The 17,192-nt window shown below is 42.8% G+C and overlaps 1 protein-coding gene across 2 annotated transcripts; it reads right to left on the bottom strand.

The window, feature by feature from the left end:
- Window positions 1-9,827: 9,827 nt before the first annotated feature.
- On the bottom strand, window positions 9,828-15,285 carry TP53INP1 (tumor protein p53 inducible nuclear protein 1). 2 transcript variants are annotated; one of them, XM_010006438.1, is made up of 3 exons: window positions 15,001-15,285; window positions 14,167-14,518; window positions 9,828-10,184 (listed from the first exon to the last, which is right to left on the bottom strand). In XM_010006438.1, the coding sequence occupies exons 1-3, from the start codon at window positions 15,110-15,112 to the stop codon at window positions 9,935-9,937; spliced, it is 714 nt and encodes a 237-aa protein (XP_010004740.1). In that variant the 5' UTR covers window positions 15,113-15,285; the 3' UTR covers window positions 9,828-9,934. The 2 variants fall into 2 exon arrangements, with proteins under 2 accessions (XP_010004740.1, XP_010004741.1); XM_010006439.1 differs by having other exon boundaries at window positions 14,167-14,515; window positions 15,001-15,284.
- Between the last annotated feature and the right edge of the window lie 1,907 nt (window positions 15,286-17,192).

A 17,192-nucleotide genomic window follows, 5' to 3' on the forward strand; every position in this document is an offset into this window, starting at 1 on the left:
TATTCAGCAATGCTCGGAGTGCACACGTCTCTTCAAAACCCCAGGACAGGGGCTGTGTGAGGAGACAGGCCCTCACCTCAACACAGGGCACCTGCAGCCATTCTGCTGATGGCAAGAAACAATCCTCCTTGCCTGCAGTGCAGAGAAGACATGCTGCAAAACATCGTGGAGAGAAGCCACAGCTTGCCTTCAAGTAAATCCACTGCCTCATCTTCTTGTTTTCACTTCTGCTTTTTCTTCTCCCAAGTGTGATGCTATTAAAGAGTAAACAGTTTTTTCCGCCAAACACTCAGGGTAGCAATCAAGCCTGTTAACTGAGTTTTGGTGCTCACCTCGTAGCTTTGCCATCTTCAAGGGCAAGAGAAGAGGCATCACAGCCCACCAAAGGTAGAGAGGTTACAGCAGGGCTGCTGACAGCAGACTGACAGGTCACAGGTTTTGGGTGGCAAGGGCCATCTCTCAACTGCGGGTGCACCCGATGGAGGTGGCACAACAACCCTGCAAACTTCAGGTAGAGCAACGGGGATGGATGTTGCAGCCATGCAGCCTCCTCAGCTCTGTAAAATGCCCATTCCAGTCCTGATCATGAAGTAAATTTGCTAGTTGTGTTTCACAATGGGGAGTAAAAAACCCAGAAATCACTGTCCTCGGTTCAAGCCCATTGGCACTTGGAAACAATCTTTTCCAGCTGTCTCTATCACAGCATTTCAAGAAATCTGACCTATGGCATAGCTTTGAATGCCTAAAGAAGATGTAACCTTCAGCAGGTAGTTCTGTTGGTTGATCTCCACTAAAGTCCACTAGCAAGATACATCCTGCTCTCTAAAAGTTCATCACTACTCAACTGACTTCAGAGAGAGGGTAGTACCCTGGATTTGGGCAAACTTGACCTAACTATAACCTTTGGCCTTTAACCAACTTGCTGAAGTTGAAACTCTACCATAGCCAACTTGTTAAAAAAACACCTGGATCTTTTTCTCTAAAAATCCTCCAGCCCTTCACAGATGTCAAACTAGGGCTTTGTGGCACCCAGCCTCCAGGCAGAAAAACAGTCCTGGTGCATCAGGAGTAAATTCCATGGCACTGGAATCATGACAGAAGAATACTGCAAAGTGAGTAATAGTTAAAAATTGAATGGATCAGGTTGCCATTAACAGGTTTCAGCACAAAGACTGCAGTGACTGTGATGCTCATTTTCTCATCCCTTTTGCTATGAGCTGCTGCAGCCTCAGCAGTGGAAAATGCACCAGGTCCCCTAAGCATTCTCTGTCCTGCCAGCAACTTCTCCCATAATTTTTCAACAGTGCAGAAAAGAAACAACAACAAACAAGCAATAACAACAACAAAAATCCCCAGAAGCAAGAGTGTAATAAAACTCTGCAACAAAATCATTATTTTAATGCAAGCTAAAGTGCTGACCTTTTGATGTAGCAATGCAACTAAGGTGACTTGGTCTACACTGGGACATTTTCAAGTGAGTTAACACAGGGCATCCTCTTTCTTTATGTGAGTCACCTCAGAAGAGGTGACTGTGAAAGAGAGAAGTTTTTTTTATCTTCTAGAAATACACTACAGCTGCTAAGTAGTATTTGTGCTGGAATCTGGTAGGTTCTTTCAGAGTTGTCTGGTGGTTGTTGTTGTTTTTTGTTTCAATTACCACTTCTAGATATGTTCTACAGAAGGTGTGAGCCCCATTGGAAAATAAGTATTACAAGGCCTTCCTTACAATTTTATACAGCTGAAATTGCTTTTGTTGGTTATCCTTTCATGGATCTCTGAAGGAGCCCAGAGTCTACCAGGGATCTATAAAGCACAGATCAAAAGCCATGAGGATCAATCCATTTACCCAGCATACTTCACACTTCTCCTAGAGCTTCTGAATCCACCAGGTTCCCAAGGCAGGGGGCACTACTTCATTATAAAAATTTGCACACAGATCCACTGTGATTATTGCCCCCCCATACTCCTACCTTGTTGCAGTAAATTTTTTTACTCTGGTAATCAGCACTAAGTTATTTTTATAATAAAAGAAGAAAACTCAGGTAGAGAGCACAAATAAGTGACCAGTTGTCTTACAATTTGGAGGGTCAGACCTAAAACAGTATAACATAATACAAGGATTTCCTCATTGACCTGATTTTTTCAAGACATGCCTTTAAGGGGGAAAAAGAAGGGGATTAGAGACAGTGAGTTACTGACCTTTTAAACCAGCATTCAGAAGTAGATGCCATGACTTCCCAGCAGTCATTAAGCAAACCAATGGATTGTGTCCTTCTGGCTGTTATTAGTAGTTTCTTTTCTTTTCTTCTTGAGATGATGCACCTTTCTCAGCAATAAAAAGCTTGAAGTAAATATTACCTTGTCCTGAAAGTCCTTTTATGCAGGAGACATTTTATGTGTGTCCTGTCAGAAACTCACACAATTTCCTTTATGTGAACATTTGCCACTTTCCCACATCTCCCCACTTTGAACACACCAAGGGAGAAACACCTTTAAAGAACAATCCTTACAGCTGATCTGCTGAAAAATGCCCACAGTCAGACTCTGGTAAGGGCAGCATCCCTGAAGTGAGAAGCAACACCTGTAACTAACAGCCAAGCACTGAGTGTATCTTCACCTACCCATGTTGGATCTCTTGTCCACAGCTCTAAGAAACAAGACAACGCACGTTCCTCTCTCATCCCTATTTAATACAAGTCACATCCACCCTCTATTCCTCAGTCTCACATCACAGACAGAAGAGCTAGAGCTGAAATTCACTACAGGGGGTAGACAAGAGGACACCTCTGCCCATGTCAGTCCCCCCTTTCTGAATCATGATTGTATCTTCTTTCTTCACATTGAAAAAACTGACAGCTGTTGAGCATTACCCACACACCCCAAAAGCCTGAGGCCTCCCTCCTCTACCACATCTCTAATTCTCTGCAGAGCCCAGGGAAACTTAGATTCTCTTAGTGCTCAGGCTCATTGTTGGGCATAATTATATTCCTTATTATATTGCCTGACTAGCTCATCTTGCTTGGACACAACAATGTGAATGACTTCAGGACAAAGTATATACATATGGCACAGCCCATCTCCATAAGTCTGCTCCTGGTCACTAGCCTATTTTCACTCCTCTTACCTGGGTTTTCTTTTTGGCTATTATTCTTTTTCCTTAACTATATTGTCATTGTGTAGGCATCTGCCTCATTAAAGTATTTGAGTGTTGAACAATCAATCTGCTCACAAAAATTTGGAACAAGTAAAGAGATTTTAACTTCTTAAGTATTAGTTATACAGCAGTAGCTCCAGGACAGTATTTTCATGAAGAAAAAGACTGGCTGAGAAACACAACTTTATACACATCCTGTTGAGTCTCAGTTCGGTCCCATTCATTCTAAGACAGATCTATCATGACCACAACAAGGGAACAACAGTGCCACAGCAGCACTGGCCTGCTCTTTTAATGAGTCATTTCCACAAATGTCAAAAACCCTGAACCCTACTTGCAAGTACCACTGAATAATGCATGTAACAGTATTTTGTGGTTATAAACATGTACCAAAAAGAAGTTCACAAGACAAAGAATGCAGATAGTGACTGCCTCAGTAAGGAAACCAAGTGCTCCCATCAGTGTTAAGTGAGAGAGAACAGTATGAACTTGCTATGATTTCATAGATGTGACCCTTTACATGAACATTTTTGCTTTAGCATGGAGAAGTTTTTTTTAAAAAACACTTGTTCATGATGTTTTGGAAAGTGTCCAACCTAAATTTAAAAACTGCATTAAATCTGAACTCGGCACCCCCAGGAGGAACACTATCAGTATAGTTATGTTAGGTTATCTGTGTGGATACAATTATACAGGCGTAATTGGTAGAACTGTCTCCTGCAGAATACTGTACAGCTCTCAGCATAACTCCCTGCTTTGATAAATGTATAGGTCACAAAATCTACAACTGAAAAAGGTTTTATTCTGTGCTTCCTCTGGCAAGATGGACACTTTGTTGGACAACTTCATTTCATAGAACCAGAGTGTCTTGGGTTGGAAGGGACCTATAAAGGTCCTCTAGTCTAACGCCCCTACAATAAGCAGGGACATCTCACACTAGACCAGATTACTCAGAGCCCCATCAATCCTGACCTTCAGAGTTTCCAGGGCTGGGACCTCCACCACCTCTCTAGGCAATCTGTTCCAGTGATCCACCACCCTCATACTGATGAACTTTTTCCTAATATCCAACCTAAATCTACCCTCCCCTAGCTTGAAACCATCGCCTACCCCTTATCCTATCATTACACACCCCAGTGAACAGGTCTTCCCCAGCCTTCTTATAGCTCCTTTCAGGTACTGGAAGGTCACTATAAGGTCCCCTCAGAGTCTTCTCTTCTTCAGGCTGAACAACCTCAACTCCCTCAGCCTGTCCTCATAAGAGAGGTGCTCCAGCCCTCTGATCATTTTTGTTGCCCTTCTCTGGACACGCTCCAACATCCTCCAGAGCTGGATGCAGCACTCCAAGGGAGGTCTCACCAGGGCAGAATTACCTCTTGATCTGCTGGCCACACTTCTCTTGATGCAGCCCAGGATGCAGTTGGCCTTCTGGGCTGTAATTGCACACTGGTGGTTCACATCCAGCTTTTGATCCCCAGGTCTTTTTCCACAGGGCTGCTCTAGTTGAACAGTTTCATCATCCAGTTTGTTCAACAAGTGAGAATCAAGTCAGGGACTGCTTGTAACAACAGCTCAGCTGTACAGGTCCGTGAGACCCAGCAGCCTGCACCCAACGTGCTGAGGGAGCTGGCTGATGTCCTTACAAGGCCATTCCCCTTGATCTCTGGAAAGACACGGAAATCAAGGATCACTGATGACTGTAGGGGGAAAAAAATATTTCACACACAATTTCAGAAAAAGCCAAAAGAACAGTGAACCTATTTATCTAAATGGAATTCACCATATTTCAGCTTGTACCCATTGCCTTTTGTCTATTCAGTGGACACCACTAGAGAAGAGTCTGGCTCTGTCTTCTTTGCTGCCCTAATCAGATATTTATACACATCTTGACAAGATCCCCCAGACCCTTTTCTCCTCCAGCCTGAACAATCACAGGTCTTAGCCTCTCCTCATTATTTCAATTTCAATCCCTTAATCATTTTCGTGGTCCCTTGCTGGATCTACTCAAATATGTCCATGTCCCTCTTGTACTGGAGAGCTCAGAGCTGGACCCAGCCCCCAGATGTGTCTCACCAGGGCTAAATGGAGGGAAAGAATCACCTCCGCCTGCCGGCAACACTCCTCCTAACACAGCCCAGCAGGCTTTTCGTTTTCCAGGCCACAAGGGTGCACTGCTGGCTCATGGTCAACCTGGTGTCCACCACATCTCCCAGCTGCTTTCCTGCCATTTGGCCTCTAGCTCGTTTTGGTGCCTTGTGTTATTTTGCCCAGATAAAAGTCTCCATATTTTCCTTTGTCGAGCTCCATGAAGTTCCTTGTCAGCCCATTCTCCAGTCTGTTGAGGTCCTTCTGAATGGCAGCACAGCCCTCTGGCATATAAACAACTCATCCTGCCTTCTGCAAGCTTCCTGATTGTGCACTCTACCCTATGATCCAGGTAGATTGATGTTTTTAACAGTGTAAGACCCAGTACCTACCCCTAGGGCTATGCCAGTAGCAACTGGCTTCCAGCTAGACTTGGTGTCACTGATCACAACCCTTGGAGCACAGCAGTTCAGTCAGTTCTCAGTGCACCTGCTCACCAGCCAAGACTACACCCATAGATCTGTGTACATTCCATCTCTTTGAACATTTTTTAACTTGGTCCTTCTCAATCAAGGGTTGATCTTTCTTTCTGGAGCCTTTCCCACTGGTCGCAAGGGCCTGAAATCACAGAATCACAGAATCCTAGGGGTTAGAAGGGACCTCAAAAGGTCATCTAGTCTAAACCCCCTGCCAGAGCAGGGTCACCCAGAGCACATCACACAAGAACTTGTCCAGGCAGGTTTTGAATGTCTCCAGAGAAGGAGACTCCACAGCCTCTCTGGGCAGCCTGTCCTGGTGCTCTGTCACAAATCCCCAAAGGCTGGTCATTCCGGTAGAGACAATGGCAAAGGAGGCATGGAGTACCTCAGCCTTCTCCATATCCTTCATGATGAGGTCTCCTGTCCTATTTAGCAACAGGCCTACATTTTCTCTAACCTTCCTTTTGCAGCTCATACACCTGCAGAAGGCCTCCGTCCTTCACATCCCTTGCCAGGTTCAACTACGAATGGCTTGGCTTTGGCTTTCCTAACCCCATCCCTGGACATCAGTACAGGGCCTCTATGTCCCTCACAGGTTACCTATCCCTTCTTCCACCTCTTGAATACTAACAGCAACGTTCTATACAGATTCCACATGGTGCCACATGGCAGGAGAATGAAAAGCAACAGGGTACGAGTTGAAACAAACGTGGTTCAGCCTAGATAAGGAAAAAAACTTCCCCCTACCTGTGCATGCTTTAAGTGTTTGTATGTTTTTACTTCTGTCCTGTTCACCTGCAGTACTTCTGCATCCTGATGAGGAATCACAGCAGTTGGCAGAGATGCATAAAGCTGCTTACACCATGCACTGTCATTTGATCAGCAACGCAGACCGATTCCCAGACAGATTGCTGTACTAGAGCAAGCACTCCGAGATGCTCAGTACTTGTACCCATCACACCTGCATGGGGTGCTCAGGCATTTGCATTTTGACCAACCTGTACCATAAAAGAGCAGACTGCCAATTTTTAATAGGCTATTTTTTTTATTGAGAGTTAAGATCATGTCTCCCCATGGTGTGCAGAATGCACGATGAAAACAAAATACAGAAGATCGCTTTAGTAAATACACACTGGTTAAGCAATGCTATTTTTTGGCAAAGTGCTGTATTTTGTCGGTTTCCAGCTTGTGTTAAACATTAAAAATAAGAGCCAGACATTCTTCCATATCAAAAGGACTGCTACAAATAGAGAAGTGGCTCTGGAGAGAAGCTGCCATATATGCATAGACTGACGTACAGTATTAAACCCAGCTGAAATGTCCCTTTTGAGTCTTCAAGTTTGCTGTGTAGAAGGCACAGTTTAAAATGCAAGTCTGTCTATTGACCAATATATATGAAAATACAGTTTCAGCAAGATTCATTAATATCAATCAATGTGAGACAGTGCAAGGCCTCCACTTTTACAAGAAAAAACACACACTTTAATACAATTCAAAAACCATATAAAAAGCTACACAGCTCACTAGTAAAACAGAAAACCAAATAAATCTAGTCGCCCATTAGCTCCAGGCACAGAAGAGGGCTAGACCAACATAAATACATAAAACAAATTAACAAAAAGCCATTGACACAGTACTATCTCACACAATAATAAGGTTTCCAATATTACAAATTGAGAAGCACAGCTTTGTGCAACAAAACAGTTTATATCCTGAAAGATATAGGTTTTCATCACCAGAAAGTCATCTAGTAATGTAGCATAAGAAGATCAGTATCTCCCAGTTCTAGGAGCAGTCTAAAGTTGCATTTACTTGCCTACTGAGAAGAACAGACCGAGGCTCTCATTGTAATGCCTGGGAGCCTTATACTCTCAACTCCATCTCCCCATTAAGAGTTAAAGGATTACTTACTCCTTCCAACACAGGGAAGTGGAGACTCCATCTTCCTTCATTTCACTTTAAGAAAATTAAAGCTGAAGGAAAGTAGTTGCTTCTATATAAAGAAAAATAATACAGGAAAGGAAGGAATTTTCCTGAGCTAGAAAGTTGGCAGTGAGGAGAAGGAAGTTTAAGCCAGGCAAAAGTTGGAGTGATAAAGGTAGATCATCTGAGGCAAGTGACAATATTTGTGAACAGATGAGAGACTGGTGAAACTACAGCTATTTGCAGATAAACCAGAGTATTTGGACCACAAAAGAATTGTTGTACAGACGTGGGCACATACTGCTGAAAAAAGTAATAGCAAAATTTGGTTTGGAAACTCATGATGTGACCAGTTTTGTTTTCTTTCACTGTCCATTCAAATTCAACCTGTCTTGAAAAAAAGGAAAATACTAGTCTATCCAGGAAAGCACCACTTGCTTTTATACATCTGATGATTTGTTAACATCCTTCTGCAATAATCCTAACTAAGCCCAGTGAAGCAGCACAGCTGTAGTGAAACAGCTTGCAAATGCTGTTTCCTGTACACTAAGTACGTTCCACAACACTTTCAGCTGCAGTGTGTGGAACAGTACCACTACATCAAGGTTAATCCAAATTGTTGGGCTTTTGTTTCAGTGAAACTGAAGCATTTGGCTGAATTTAAAGTACTTCATAGGTCTGGCATAATTCACATTGTTGATCTTGCTTAGTTTCAAAGACTCCTCACATGACTCCTTACACTGACCTCTGTATAAGGACTACTGGAAGACATCGCTGAATGTATTGTTAACACTTTAGTGCTCTAGTCACTAAACATAAGGGAAAAACATAAGTTTCACTAAGCACTGACAGGTGGAGGAACAAACTTACTCACATTTCCCCCTTTTTTTCTGTGCAGGTTTCTGCTTACTCACCTCTACAGCCATTTAATCTACTTCCCCTATTGATCTACCAGGGCTTGGCTGCCATGTGGCCGCTGTGTAATACACACTCTTTGTTAACAGGTGAACTTTTAAGTGCCTGCCAACTTCCAAAACACCTTGCACAGTGTTCTTAAGATAGCTACTTGTTAGTTTTGAATGGCTTTTTGTCCCTGTTGGCCCACAGAATTGCTATCCAGTCCTTCTGCCCCCAATGGGCTACACGAACCACCACTGCTGATTTACCTTGATTTTTATATACCCTGTTATCACTGCCTTTAGTTGTTTAAGACTGATTTTCAGCATGTTTCTCCCTGCCACACACTGCCCTTCATTTCCAGTCACAACTAACTCAGACTTTATTTTTGTGGAAAGAGAAAATTAGGAGAACTTATCATAAAACCTTCCTTCTAGCTACTTTTGAGCTACTCTCAACCTGTAAATATAAAGACAGTCGAACAGCAACTAGCAGCTCAGAAATAGCTATCCATCAGCCTGACTTCTTTGAAGAGCAGTCAGCTACCAATGGCATTAAAGGAACAGCTGATCCACCATCTTTTTTCTTTAACTAGAGATTAAATAGAATAGGGTAGGGGAAATGCATCTTTCAGAGACAGAAAGAGAAAGATACAGATAAAAGCAGTAAGAACTCAAACTGTACCAAGTAAAACCCAGTTCAGCTCTCTGAGTTGTGCATCTGCACTTAACCCATAGGTCCACTTTTCCTTCCACTCCACTCTGAGGTACTACACCTGTAACACCAGTGCCACATCATACAATATCAGGGGGACATTTAACCCTTTTCCAATACCCATATGAAGTAGCCAACACACCTACACAGACTCCACTAACACAAGTAGGTACTAGGCAATTTAGATGTCCTTCTTGTAACAGTTCAGCATAGCTATGTAATATCCACTGGCAGCTATAGTATTTCCTTGTTAGAAAGTAATCATATATGCTGAATACACAGACAGATACACAAGCTGTCAAGTACTGCTCATTAAAGCATACAGCTAACTTCAAATTTTCTACCTCCATTTCGATTAATGCAAAATTTAACTGATTTCATCTCAGTTAAGTTTCTTTAAAATACCAACTAGGAACCCATCTATACATCATAGTTTATAAAAACAGCACACAAACTATTGTACTGATAGGCTTCCAAGACATTGACATTTAACATCAATGTTTAGGACTTGCTGTAAGATGTTTGGAGATTTATGTGTCATTTCAAAAGAATGCAATGCTAATGACGATTGTGTGTGAGGGACTGATGATCAGCTTCAGATTGACCACACTTACCTACGCATGAGAAACAAGAGCAACCTAAAAAACCCAATTAGAACATAGATTAAAACCCACAAGAGCCATCAGTAATTGAACTGACGCTGGCACGGCTGGTGAACGAACAGTCCGTTGTGCTTGACTTGCCGGGAGTGGCAATCCCTGGTAAGGTTCTGGCGACGGAGACTGTTTCTCTTGAGATAGTGTCTTTCATTATGTTCTTTTATCCAGTGGGTAGGACGAAAGCTCTTGTTTTTTTCCAGGAAAGTCGAACGAGTAGCAAGAGCCGTGACGTAGCAGTGAACACGCTGTCCCGTTTCACTTCGGGCCTCCAGTCTAGAAATGTAAGAAGCAGATGTCAGCCATTACCGAGGTGCATTGGAAAGACATGCAAATTGTAAAGGACAGAACAGGGACATCAGCATCCAGCATTTCAAAAGGGCACCTTTATTCTACTGGGCAGAGATCTGGGCTGAGGTGAGGTCAAGACAGTTTAGGAAAATCACACTGATGTGTAGTGCCACTGACTCATTTTTTGTGAAAGGGCATCACAGCAGCCTTCGCACTTTTGTTGTCTTACACAATTTACCTTTTCTTCCCCACCCTGCCTCCCTAAGCCGAAGACACAACATAGATCAGAAATACAAAGCAATGTGTGTCACACTGCTCCAGCTTTAAAAGACTTGGAGTTATCCACTAGGCAAAGTTGGGTTTAAGGTCACCTGGAACATGGGTGGTTCAACTTGAAAACAGAAGCACGTTGATGAAAGCGTGTTTGGATTGCCAGCCACACAAGTAAATCCAAACAATGTCACACAGAGAACAGGAAAGATAGACCAGTTGTGACACACATGAGAAATAACTTAGAAGGATTGATCCTCAACCACCCCACTAGATTTCATGAGCAGAGAATCAGCAGGTTTGGCAAACCCTTACTCCATCATGCACTAGTGAAAAACAAACCAGCAGCCTATGCAAGCAGCAACTGACATACTGAAAAAGGACTTCCCTACTTGACGGAACAATCACAGGTGTTTCCTAAAACCTCCAAAGTAAAGATAAAAATAACCTGTCAGTTTTAAAAGCAAAGTAAATGCCAAGTCTGAGTGCCACAGCTGGTGTGAGACCAGAGTAGCTTGCCTTCTTACTCCCTGCCCAGGACCAAATGGCCAGCTGTCAACAGTGCCCAGGAAAGATGTCTGCAGACCATGTTCAGGCATGAGCAAGAGGTCTCTTGGCAAGTCTGTTTTTCAACACTAGCATGACTGTTATATAGTCTCCTCTGGAAGAGCTTAACTTGCATTTACTATATGTCATCTCTGTAGAGGTATGTCTGGTCTGCCATGCCCATGGTGTGCCCTTGTAGCCTTGCTCCTGAGGGGCTGCAGTTGCCTGGCACAGAAATGAGCTCTCCTGCCTCCCCTCACTTCACATTGGAGCAATATACTCCAAGAAAATACTCTCTCCCTTCTAGTTTTTTTTTCTTTTAAATATCCAAATCCATTTGCTTTTCACTCCTTGGGTAGCTTGATATGACTGAAGCCTACAGATTCCAGAACAGCCACGTGTGTCATGCTAGTTTCCCCCTGTTTGTTCACTGGATATTGTCCTAAACCTAGCACTTAAAACACAAAATAAGTGAACAACCCAGCACAAAAGAGTTCACAGTGCCTTGTAAATACTTTTTATGGAGATTACACCAGTTTAATTTACATGAGGGTGCCTGCAAATACGGGGCTACTGTTTTCTGTAAGGGGCAATCCCTTCACACATTCAACAGTGCTGGAGGTGGAACTCCAAGTGAAGCCTTTCTGGGGAAAGCCATAAGGAGCCAGGAAGCCACATGTATAAGAACCCACTTACTTCCTAAGAATGCCCTTGCTGCAAGTCATTAGCTACCAAAGGGCATCAACTGTTCATATGAAGTGTTGTGGTTTGTTATGGAAAAAGATGACTAACCTGACAAACAGGGAAGTTTATACAACATCCTTTTGCTTGAAAGGAATTTAAGAGGAGCAAATAGATTTCCTCCACAAATGGAGAAAACCTGGTTTAAATTTGCTGTTTCAAGATATTTAAGCTTTTCCCTCCTTTTAAACACCCTTCCAGCAATTGTTTGCTAGCTCTTCCACTTGTCATCTTAAAGTGAAACTGGGACAATAGAGCTGGTCTGAAACAGCCAAAAGGCCACATAGTCTTCCAAAATGTAGCATTTTGGTACCTTAGTGGTTGGTTGCCTCTGAGTAGCCTGGCACTAGTAAACTCCCAGCACCAAGAGAACAGGGCTGATGAGCCTTCATCAATAATGTCAAAATGTAATTTTAGAGGGGCTGTGTCTAAAGCCAAACTGCCACTACAAACATTTGCTGGTGCGAGAAAGCGTAAGTGTCCTACTAGCTGTGCTGTTGAGCCAGATCTCACAACCAACATTAAAGGCTTCAGACCCCACCCCAATTAACATTGAAGTAATTTTTCTGCACTTAGCATTTTGACTTGTTAAAGCAGATGTAGTTAGGCTTGATCAAACAACATCATTTGGCACAAAGGTTAGTCCTAAACCCAGTATTGTTTTGGCAGACAAGGCTCTAGAGGAAGCAGTGTTTCTAGCAGCCTGATCAAACAAAAAGCACTGTTCCAAAACAGTAGTACTTACTGTGCCAGTGTGCCTTAAGCAGCTTTTCTTGGCCCTACAATGTCAAATGGCCAACCATTAAACTACTAGAGACTTCAAAACAGCTTTTGAAACTTACTGCATTATCAGTGTAATTGATGGTCCCAGTTTATGTAGTCTACCTCAGCTTTAGACTTAAAGTCTCCTCCCAGTTCTGCCAGCCAAAATAACCTATACAAAAGCCTAGATCATCTGATGAAGCAACAGCACAGAATTCAGTGTGAAGAAACGTAATCACACACCAGCTGAAGATCATCACACCTTTAGCTTACCCACAGTTCAACTGTACTGCATAATGCAAGACAGAATTATTCTCCAGAAGAATTTATACCACTCTTCCCAGTTGGAGTCACTGAGAAGCCAGTGTCCAACCCTGCATGCTACTACCCACAGCATGTTGATATTTTAGATGAACTGGTCTACTGTCTTGCATTAGGGCATGTCTGACAGCCTCTTGCAAACTCCTTCAGACTCACATTTTAATAGTGTTATGTGCTTATACCTTCCCCCCCCAGATTCAAGCTAAGTTAGACCCTTGATGTCCTCCCCAAATAGTTATATAAATTCCCCACTCTAAGATGAATGGTACCAGCACTGTACTTCAATATTATATAGCAGCCTTTCATCTCAGTCACCTGTTTCTTTGAACTAAGAACTTATAATGTGGCAAGGAGCTGATCAGAAAAGTAAATTGGCATCAACCCACAGCAACTCCACTGCTACACTGACTTTTTCCTGTATAACAAAGCTTAATATATTAAGATTTATTTTTTTGTAATTGTTTCTGAGGATAGGCAGCAGCTGGGACAAGAAGTCAGTCTTTGTTATTAACCAGGATTCACAAAACACCCAATTACTTCAAAATCAATGAACACATGGGCAAGTGTGGAGTCATAATGGCAAAGAAACACTATGTTTGTATACACCTATGTATACTATGCTCCTATAACTCTATATACTGGACAGTTAGCACCAAAGCAGTGCATGGCAAATCCTCTGCAATAATCCTACATGGCCAGATATTTAGGACCCAAAACCAAAAAGCTCAGCTTCTTACCTGGCTAAAAGCAGAAGTTTGCAGCACAATTTTTTTTTTTTACCTCAAGGGGAGTAAGTTTTGTGGAATATTTCAGTTTGCTTTTGTTAGACAAGACATCTGTGGGAAAACTTAATCCTGTCCTAATCTATCATTGGGTTGAGGAACTTAAAAAACACCAAACCAGACTTCCCTGTCAGGATAATTAAAGCAATGTTTTTCATCTCACAAGGTGACTGAAAGGTGACTAACAGTTATGAAAAATACAAATAGCTATAAAGGGGGCAAAGTGCTTTCAAATCTACGTCGCCAGATATACAGTTAACTGCCACCAGTTTTAACAGGACCAGAGCATATTCTGCACAGGAATAATTAGGGTCCATAAATATTAATTGCAGTGTGAAAACAGCACACCCAGCTGTTTCCTGACATGGCCATCTTATATAACATTTTTTAAAGCAAACAGGCAGCCCTGACCACCCTACCCACCCTGTGTAGCATTCATGCTTTATTCACTTGCTCTGAAATACACTGCAAAATTCAGTATTAAGTGTCTAAGTTGATCAAGTAGATAATTTATGCAACAGAGCTCCTTGAGAAGTCAGACATACCTGGGACTACCTGGGCTGTGAAACTCCTCATCTGCACATCCAGTCTCATTAAGGCTGTGACAAGTATTGTGGACAGCATACACAGACATGCTGGGATGCTCTATGAGGAGGTTCTCCATTGGGCTGGTTTCCACTTTGATAGTGGTTAACCCACCTGCAGTAAAACATGGGGGAGGGGTAATAAACCAGCTCTCCTCCATGGGACAGGAATCAAAGTGGATGAAGCAAGACTCGCTGGCCTCTGGCAAGTGTTCCAAGGGAGATGGTAAACAAGAGAAGACAGGTGAGCCGTCTGTGGCTGATGCTTCAGCGATGTCTGCTTCCTCCACGGAGCAATTAGTGCAAGTGTCTGCTGTAGGTGGCCATTGGTCAGTGGAGAGGAACCCACGGATGTTGGTGATTGCAGGAGGTCAAAAACAACGAGGTTGCACATAGCCAGAAACAGGATACAAACAAAACCAAGGAAACAGAAATAAAGCCATATTAGCACAACACTTTTTTTTTAAGCAAGGGGAGGGGAAAAGGGAGTTCCCTGATAAGCCATGCTAGACATGTAAAACAACTGTTATCAGTAAAGCAATGCAATTGCATAAGAAGTCAAATATCGTGCAAATGGTTCTGCTGAAATTTGTGTCAGGCTTATAAGCCTGACATCATCTTTCTCATCAGTTTACGTAACATGTTTTGGTACATTTGTTTGGAAGACCCACTACACCTAATCCACCCTGGTTTTGCTTAGGTAAAGTTTCTCCCCAGCTGCTGGTTTATTTACATGGAAGTAAGGCAAGCGAGAGCCAGGACAAAGGCAGAACTCACGTTTGACAGACATCTTACCTATAAAGTCAACCAGAATCCACTCGTCGTCTTCTTTCTCACTGAACTCTGGCTCTTGGCTGGACAAGCTATCAATCTCTCCCATGAGCATGTTATTTAACCTCTGGAACATTACTAAGGCAGGAACAAAACTTTGGCTAGTAGGTCTTTATATTCAAGGTCCAAGGCACAGCTCACACTGTACTAGCAGAGTGGTGTAGACTTGAGATTAAAGTGCATAGATGCTTTATCAGCTTAGGTACGGGACATGCAGTGGCATGACTGGTAAACAGTTTATGTGAAACCTACAAAAAAACAAGACAAGGGTCTTCATGACAAAGCAACGGGTAACAACTCCAGGGAACAAATTACAACTCCTATTGTTAGTGCAGTCTGAGGTACCAGTGAATATTTTTCCCTAAGAAGAGAGGCAGCTCCACTGGCAACTCAGCATTCCCTTCCAGCCAGACATGCAGAAAAAGCCTAGATCTCCCTTTGGATCTAACCACCTTCCTCATAAGATCCTCCTCCCCGTGCAAAGGTCCGTTCAACTGCCAGTCCCCACCTTCCCCTATGGGAGGAGAAAGCTTTTGCACAGACATTTTGTGCCTGCCTGTCTTCCTCCTGTCAGGGAGAGACGCAAAGCACACATTTTCTGCTCCAGACAATGCACCTCCTCTCCTGCCACAGCCTCACACCTCTGCCAGAGGCTTCTGCAAGGGCTCCCAGAGGTGCCCAAGGCAGTGTTTCCTCTCTCTCCCATTACACACAGCTCAGGGCCACTGCTTAGAAGTTAAGACAAGAGGAAGGCAGGCCCGCTCTTCAGGTTCAAAGTGCACTATGTAGGTACCAGTGGGGCCATTTTCACAGCAAGCGCCCAACTAGTATGGTGAGCCTAAGTAACACAAAAAAGTAACCTGCATACTTAATTAAAACCAATGTTTATTTCTTAATACAATTCCCTAAATCTCTATATAATTAGTCACCATCAGCCTGAACTCTGCATTTGGCGTTAAAGATGAAAAATCCCATGTTCAAAGACCTCAGGTCAACATGCTTACAATAGCCTTTGAACAATTATGCATTAGCCCATACAGAGAAGCCATTAAAGTAGCTGAAAAAGACTGTACATGGGGGGGGAAGACTGATTTAACTACAAGTTAATTTCACAACAGTAATATTTGGATCATCACAGCATGTCAGAATTATTACAGATTAAACACCTGTTCAATAATTAAATAGCATGTAAGAGGTTACGAGTGTCTGCACTCAGAAAAAAAAAAAGGGAGCAAGAGTACACTACACTAGACAAACCCAGCCATTAAAAAAAGATACAACCCACAAAGATCACACAAGGCCAGCATACCCTGCTTCATCCTAAAATGCTCAGACCACATGAAACAGTCATTTTGGCCTCCTACATCACCTCACCCCAGGACACCAGACCCCATCACCTACTTAACCAATTCATACAGCACTACTCCTATAGACATTTATGCAGCTACTTCCTCATTTAAACAGCACAAAAGAGTGGGATTAGAATTTAAAGTAGTCTTCAGAAGCAACATGAAAAGGTGCTGTGTAACTCAAGAAGTTGGGCACTCTAGTTCTTTGCCAGGAACTATCAGCTGCAGGAAGACACAAGACTAGGAAGGACTGGCTCAGCTGCAGCAGTGACAAAAGGCTGGTTTTGGATCACACTTGAAAATGAAACATCTGGGGTTTCCTTAAGAGCACTACAAGAATGACCAAAGGGCTAAAGAAAAAATATAAAGTGTAAATAATGGGAAAGTTTCACATAGGGAAGGAAAAAATGTCAACACTAGTCAATGATGTGAAGAAAGAGGCAAACATTTATTCCCTTATTTTGCATTTGCAGCAAGCAGAAGTGGCCCAAGTGGCTTTTAACTGTAGTGAAGCTCAATTTTCAATGGTTGAAAGCCTTTCCTGATAGTAACCACTAAGGTTGCTACGGCCTGGATGGGTTACCTAAGGAAATGCCACATGCCCACAGTGTTCCAAAGCATCTTCTAGAGAAGGTTGGAGCACTTGATAGACAGTGCTTGCAACAGATAAGGAAATGGACTCTAGGTAAAAGCTTGAAGCCTGTAGTTTCCCAGCTATCTTCCACATCCACCCCAAGCCTCTCCTGGCACAAGGCCTAGCAACAAGACAGTTCAGTGTTTTCTTTAGCCCAACCAGCAAGCCATAGT

The sequence above is a fragment of the Chaetura pelagica genome, unplaced genomic scaffold (genome assembly GCF_000747805.2).
Source record: "Chaetura pelagica isolate M959 unplaced genomic scaffold, ChaPel_1.0 scaffold76, whole genome shotgun sequence".
NCBI lineage: Eukaryota > Metazoa > Chordata > Aves > Apodiformes > Apodidae > Chaetura > Chaetura pelagica.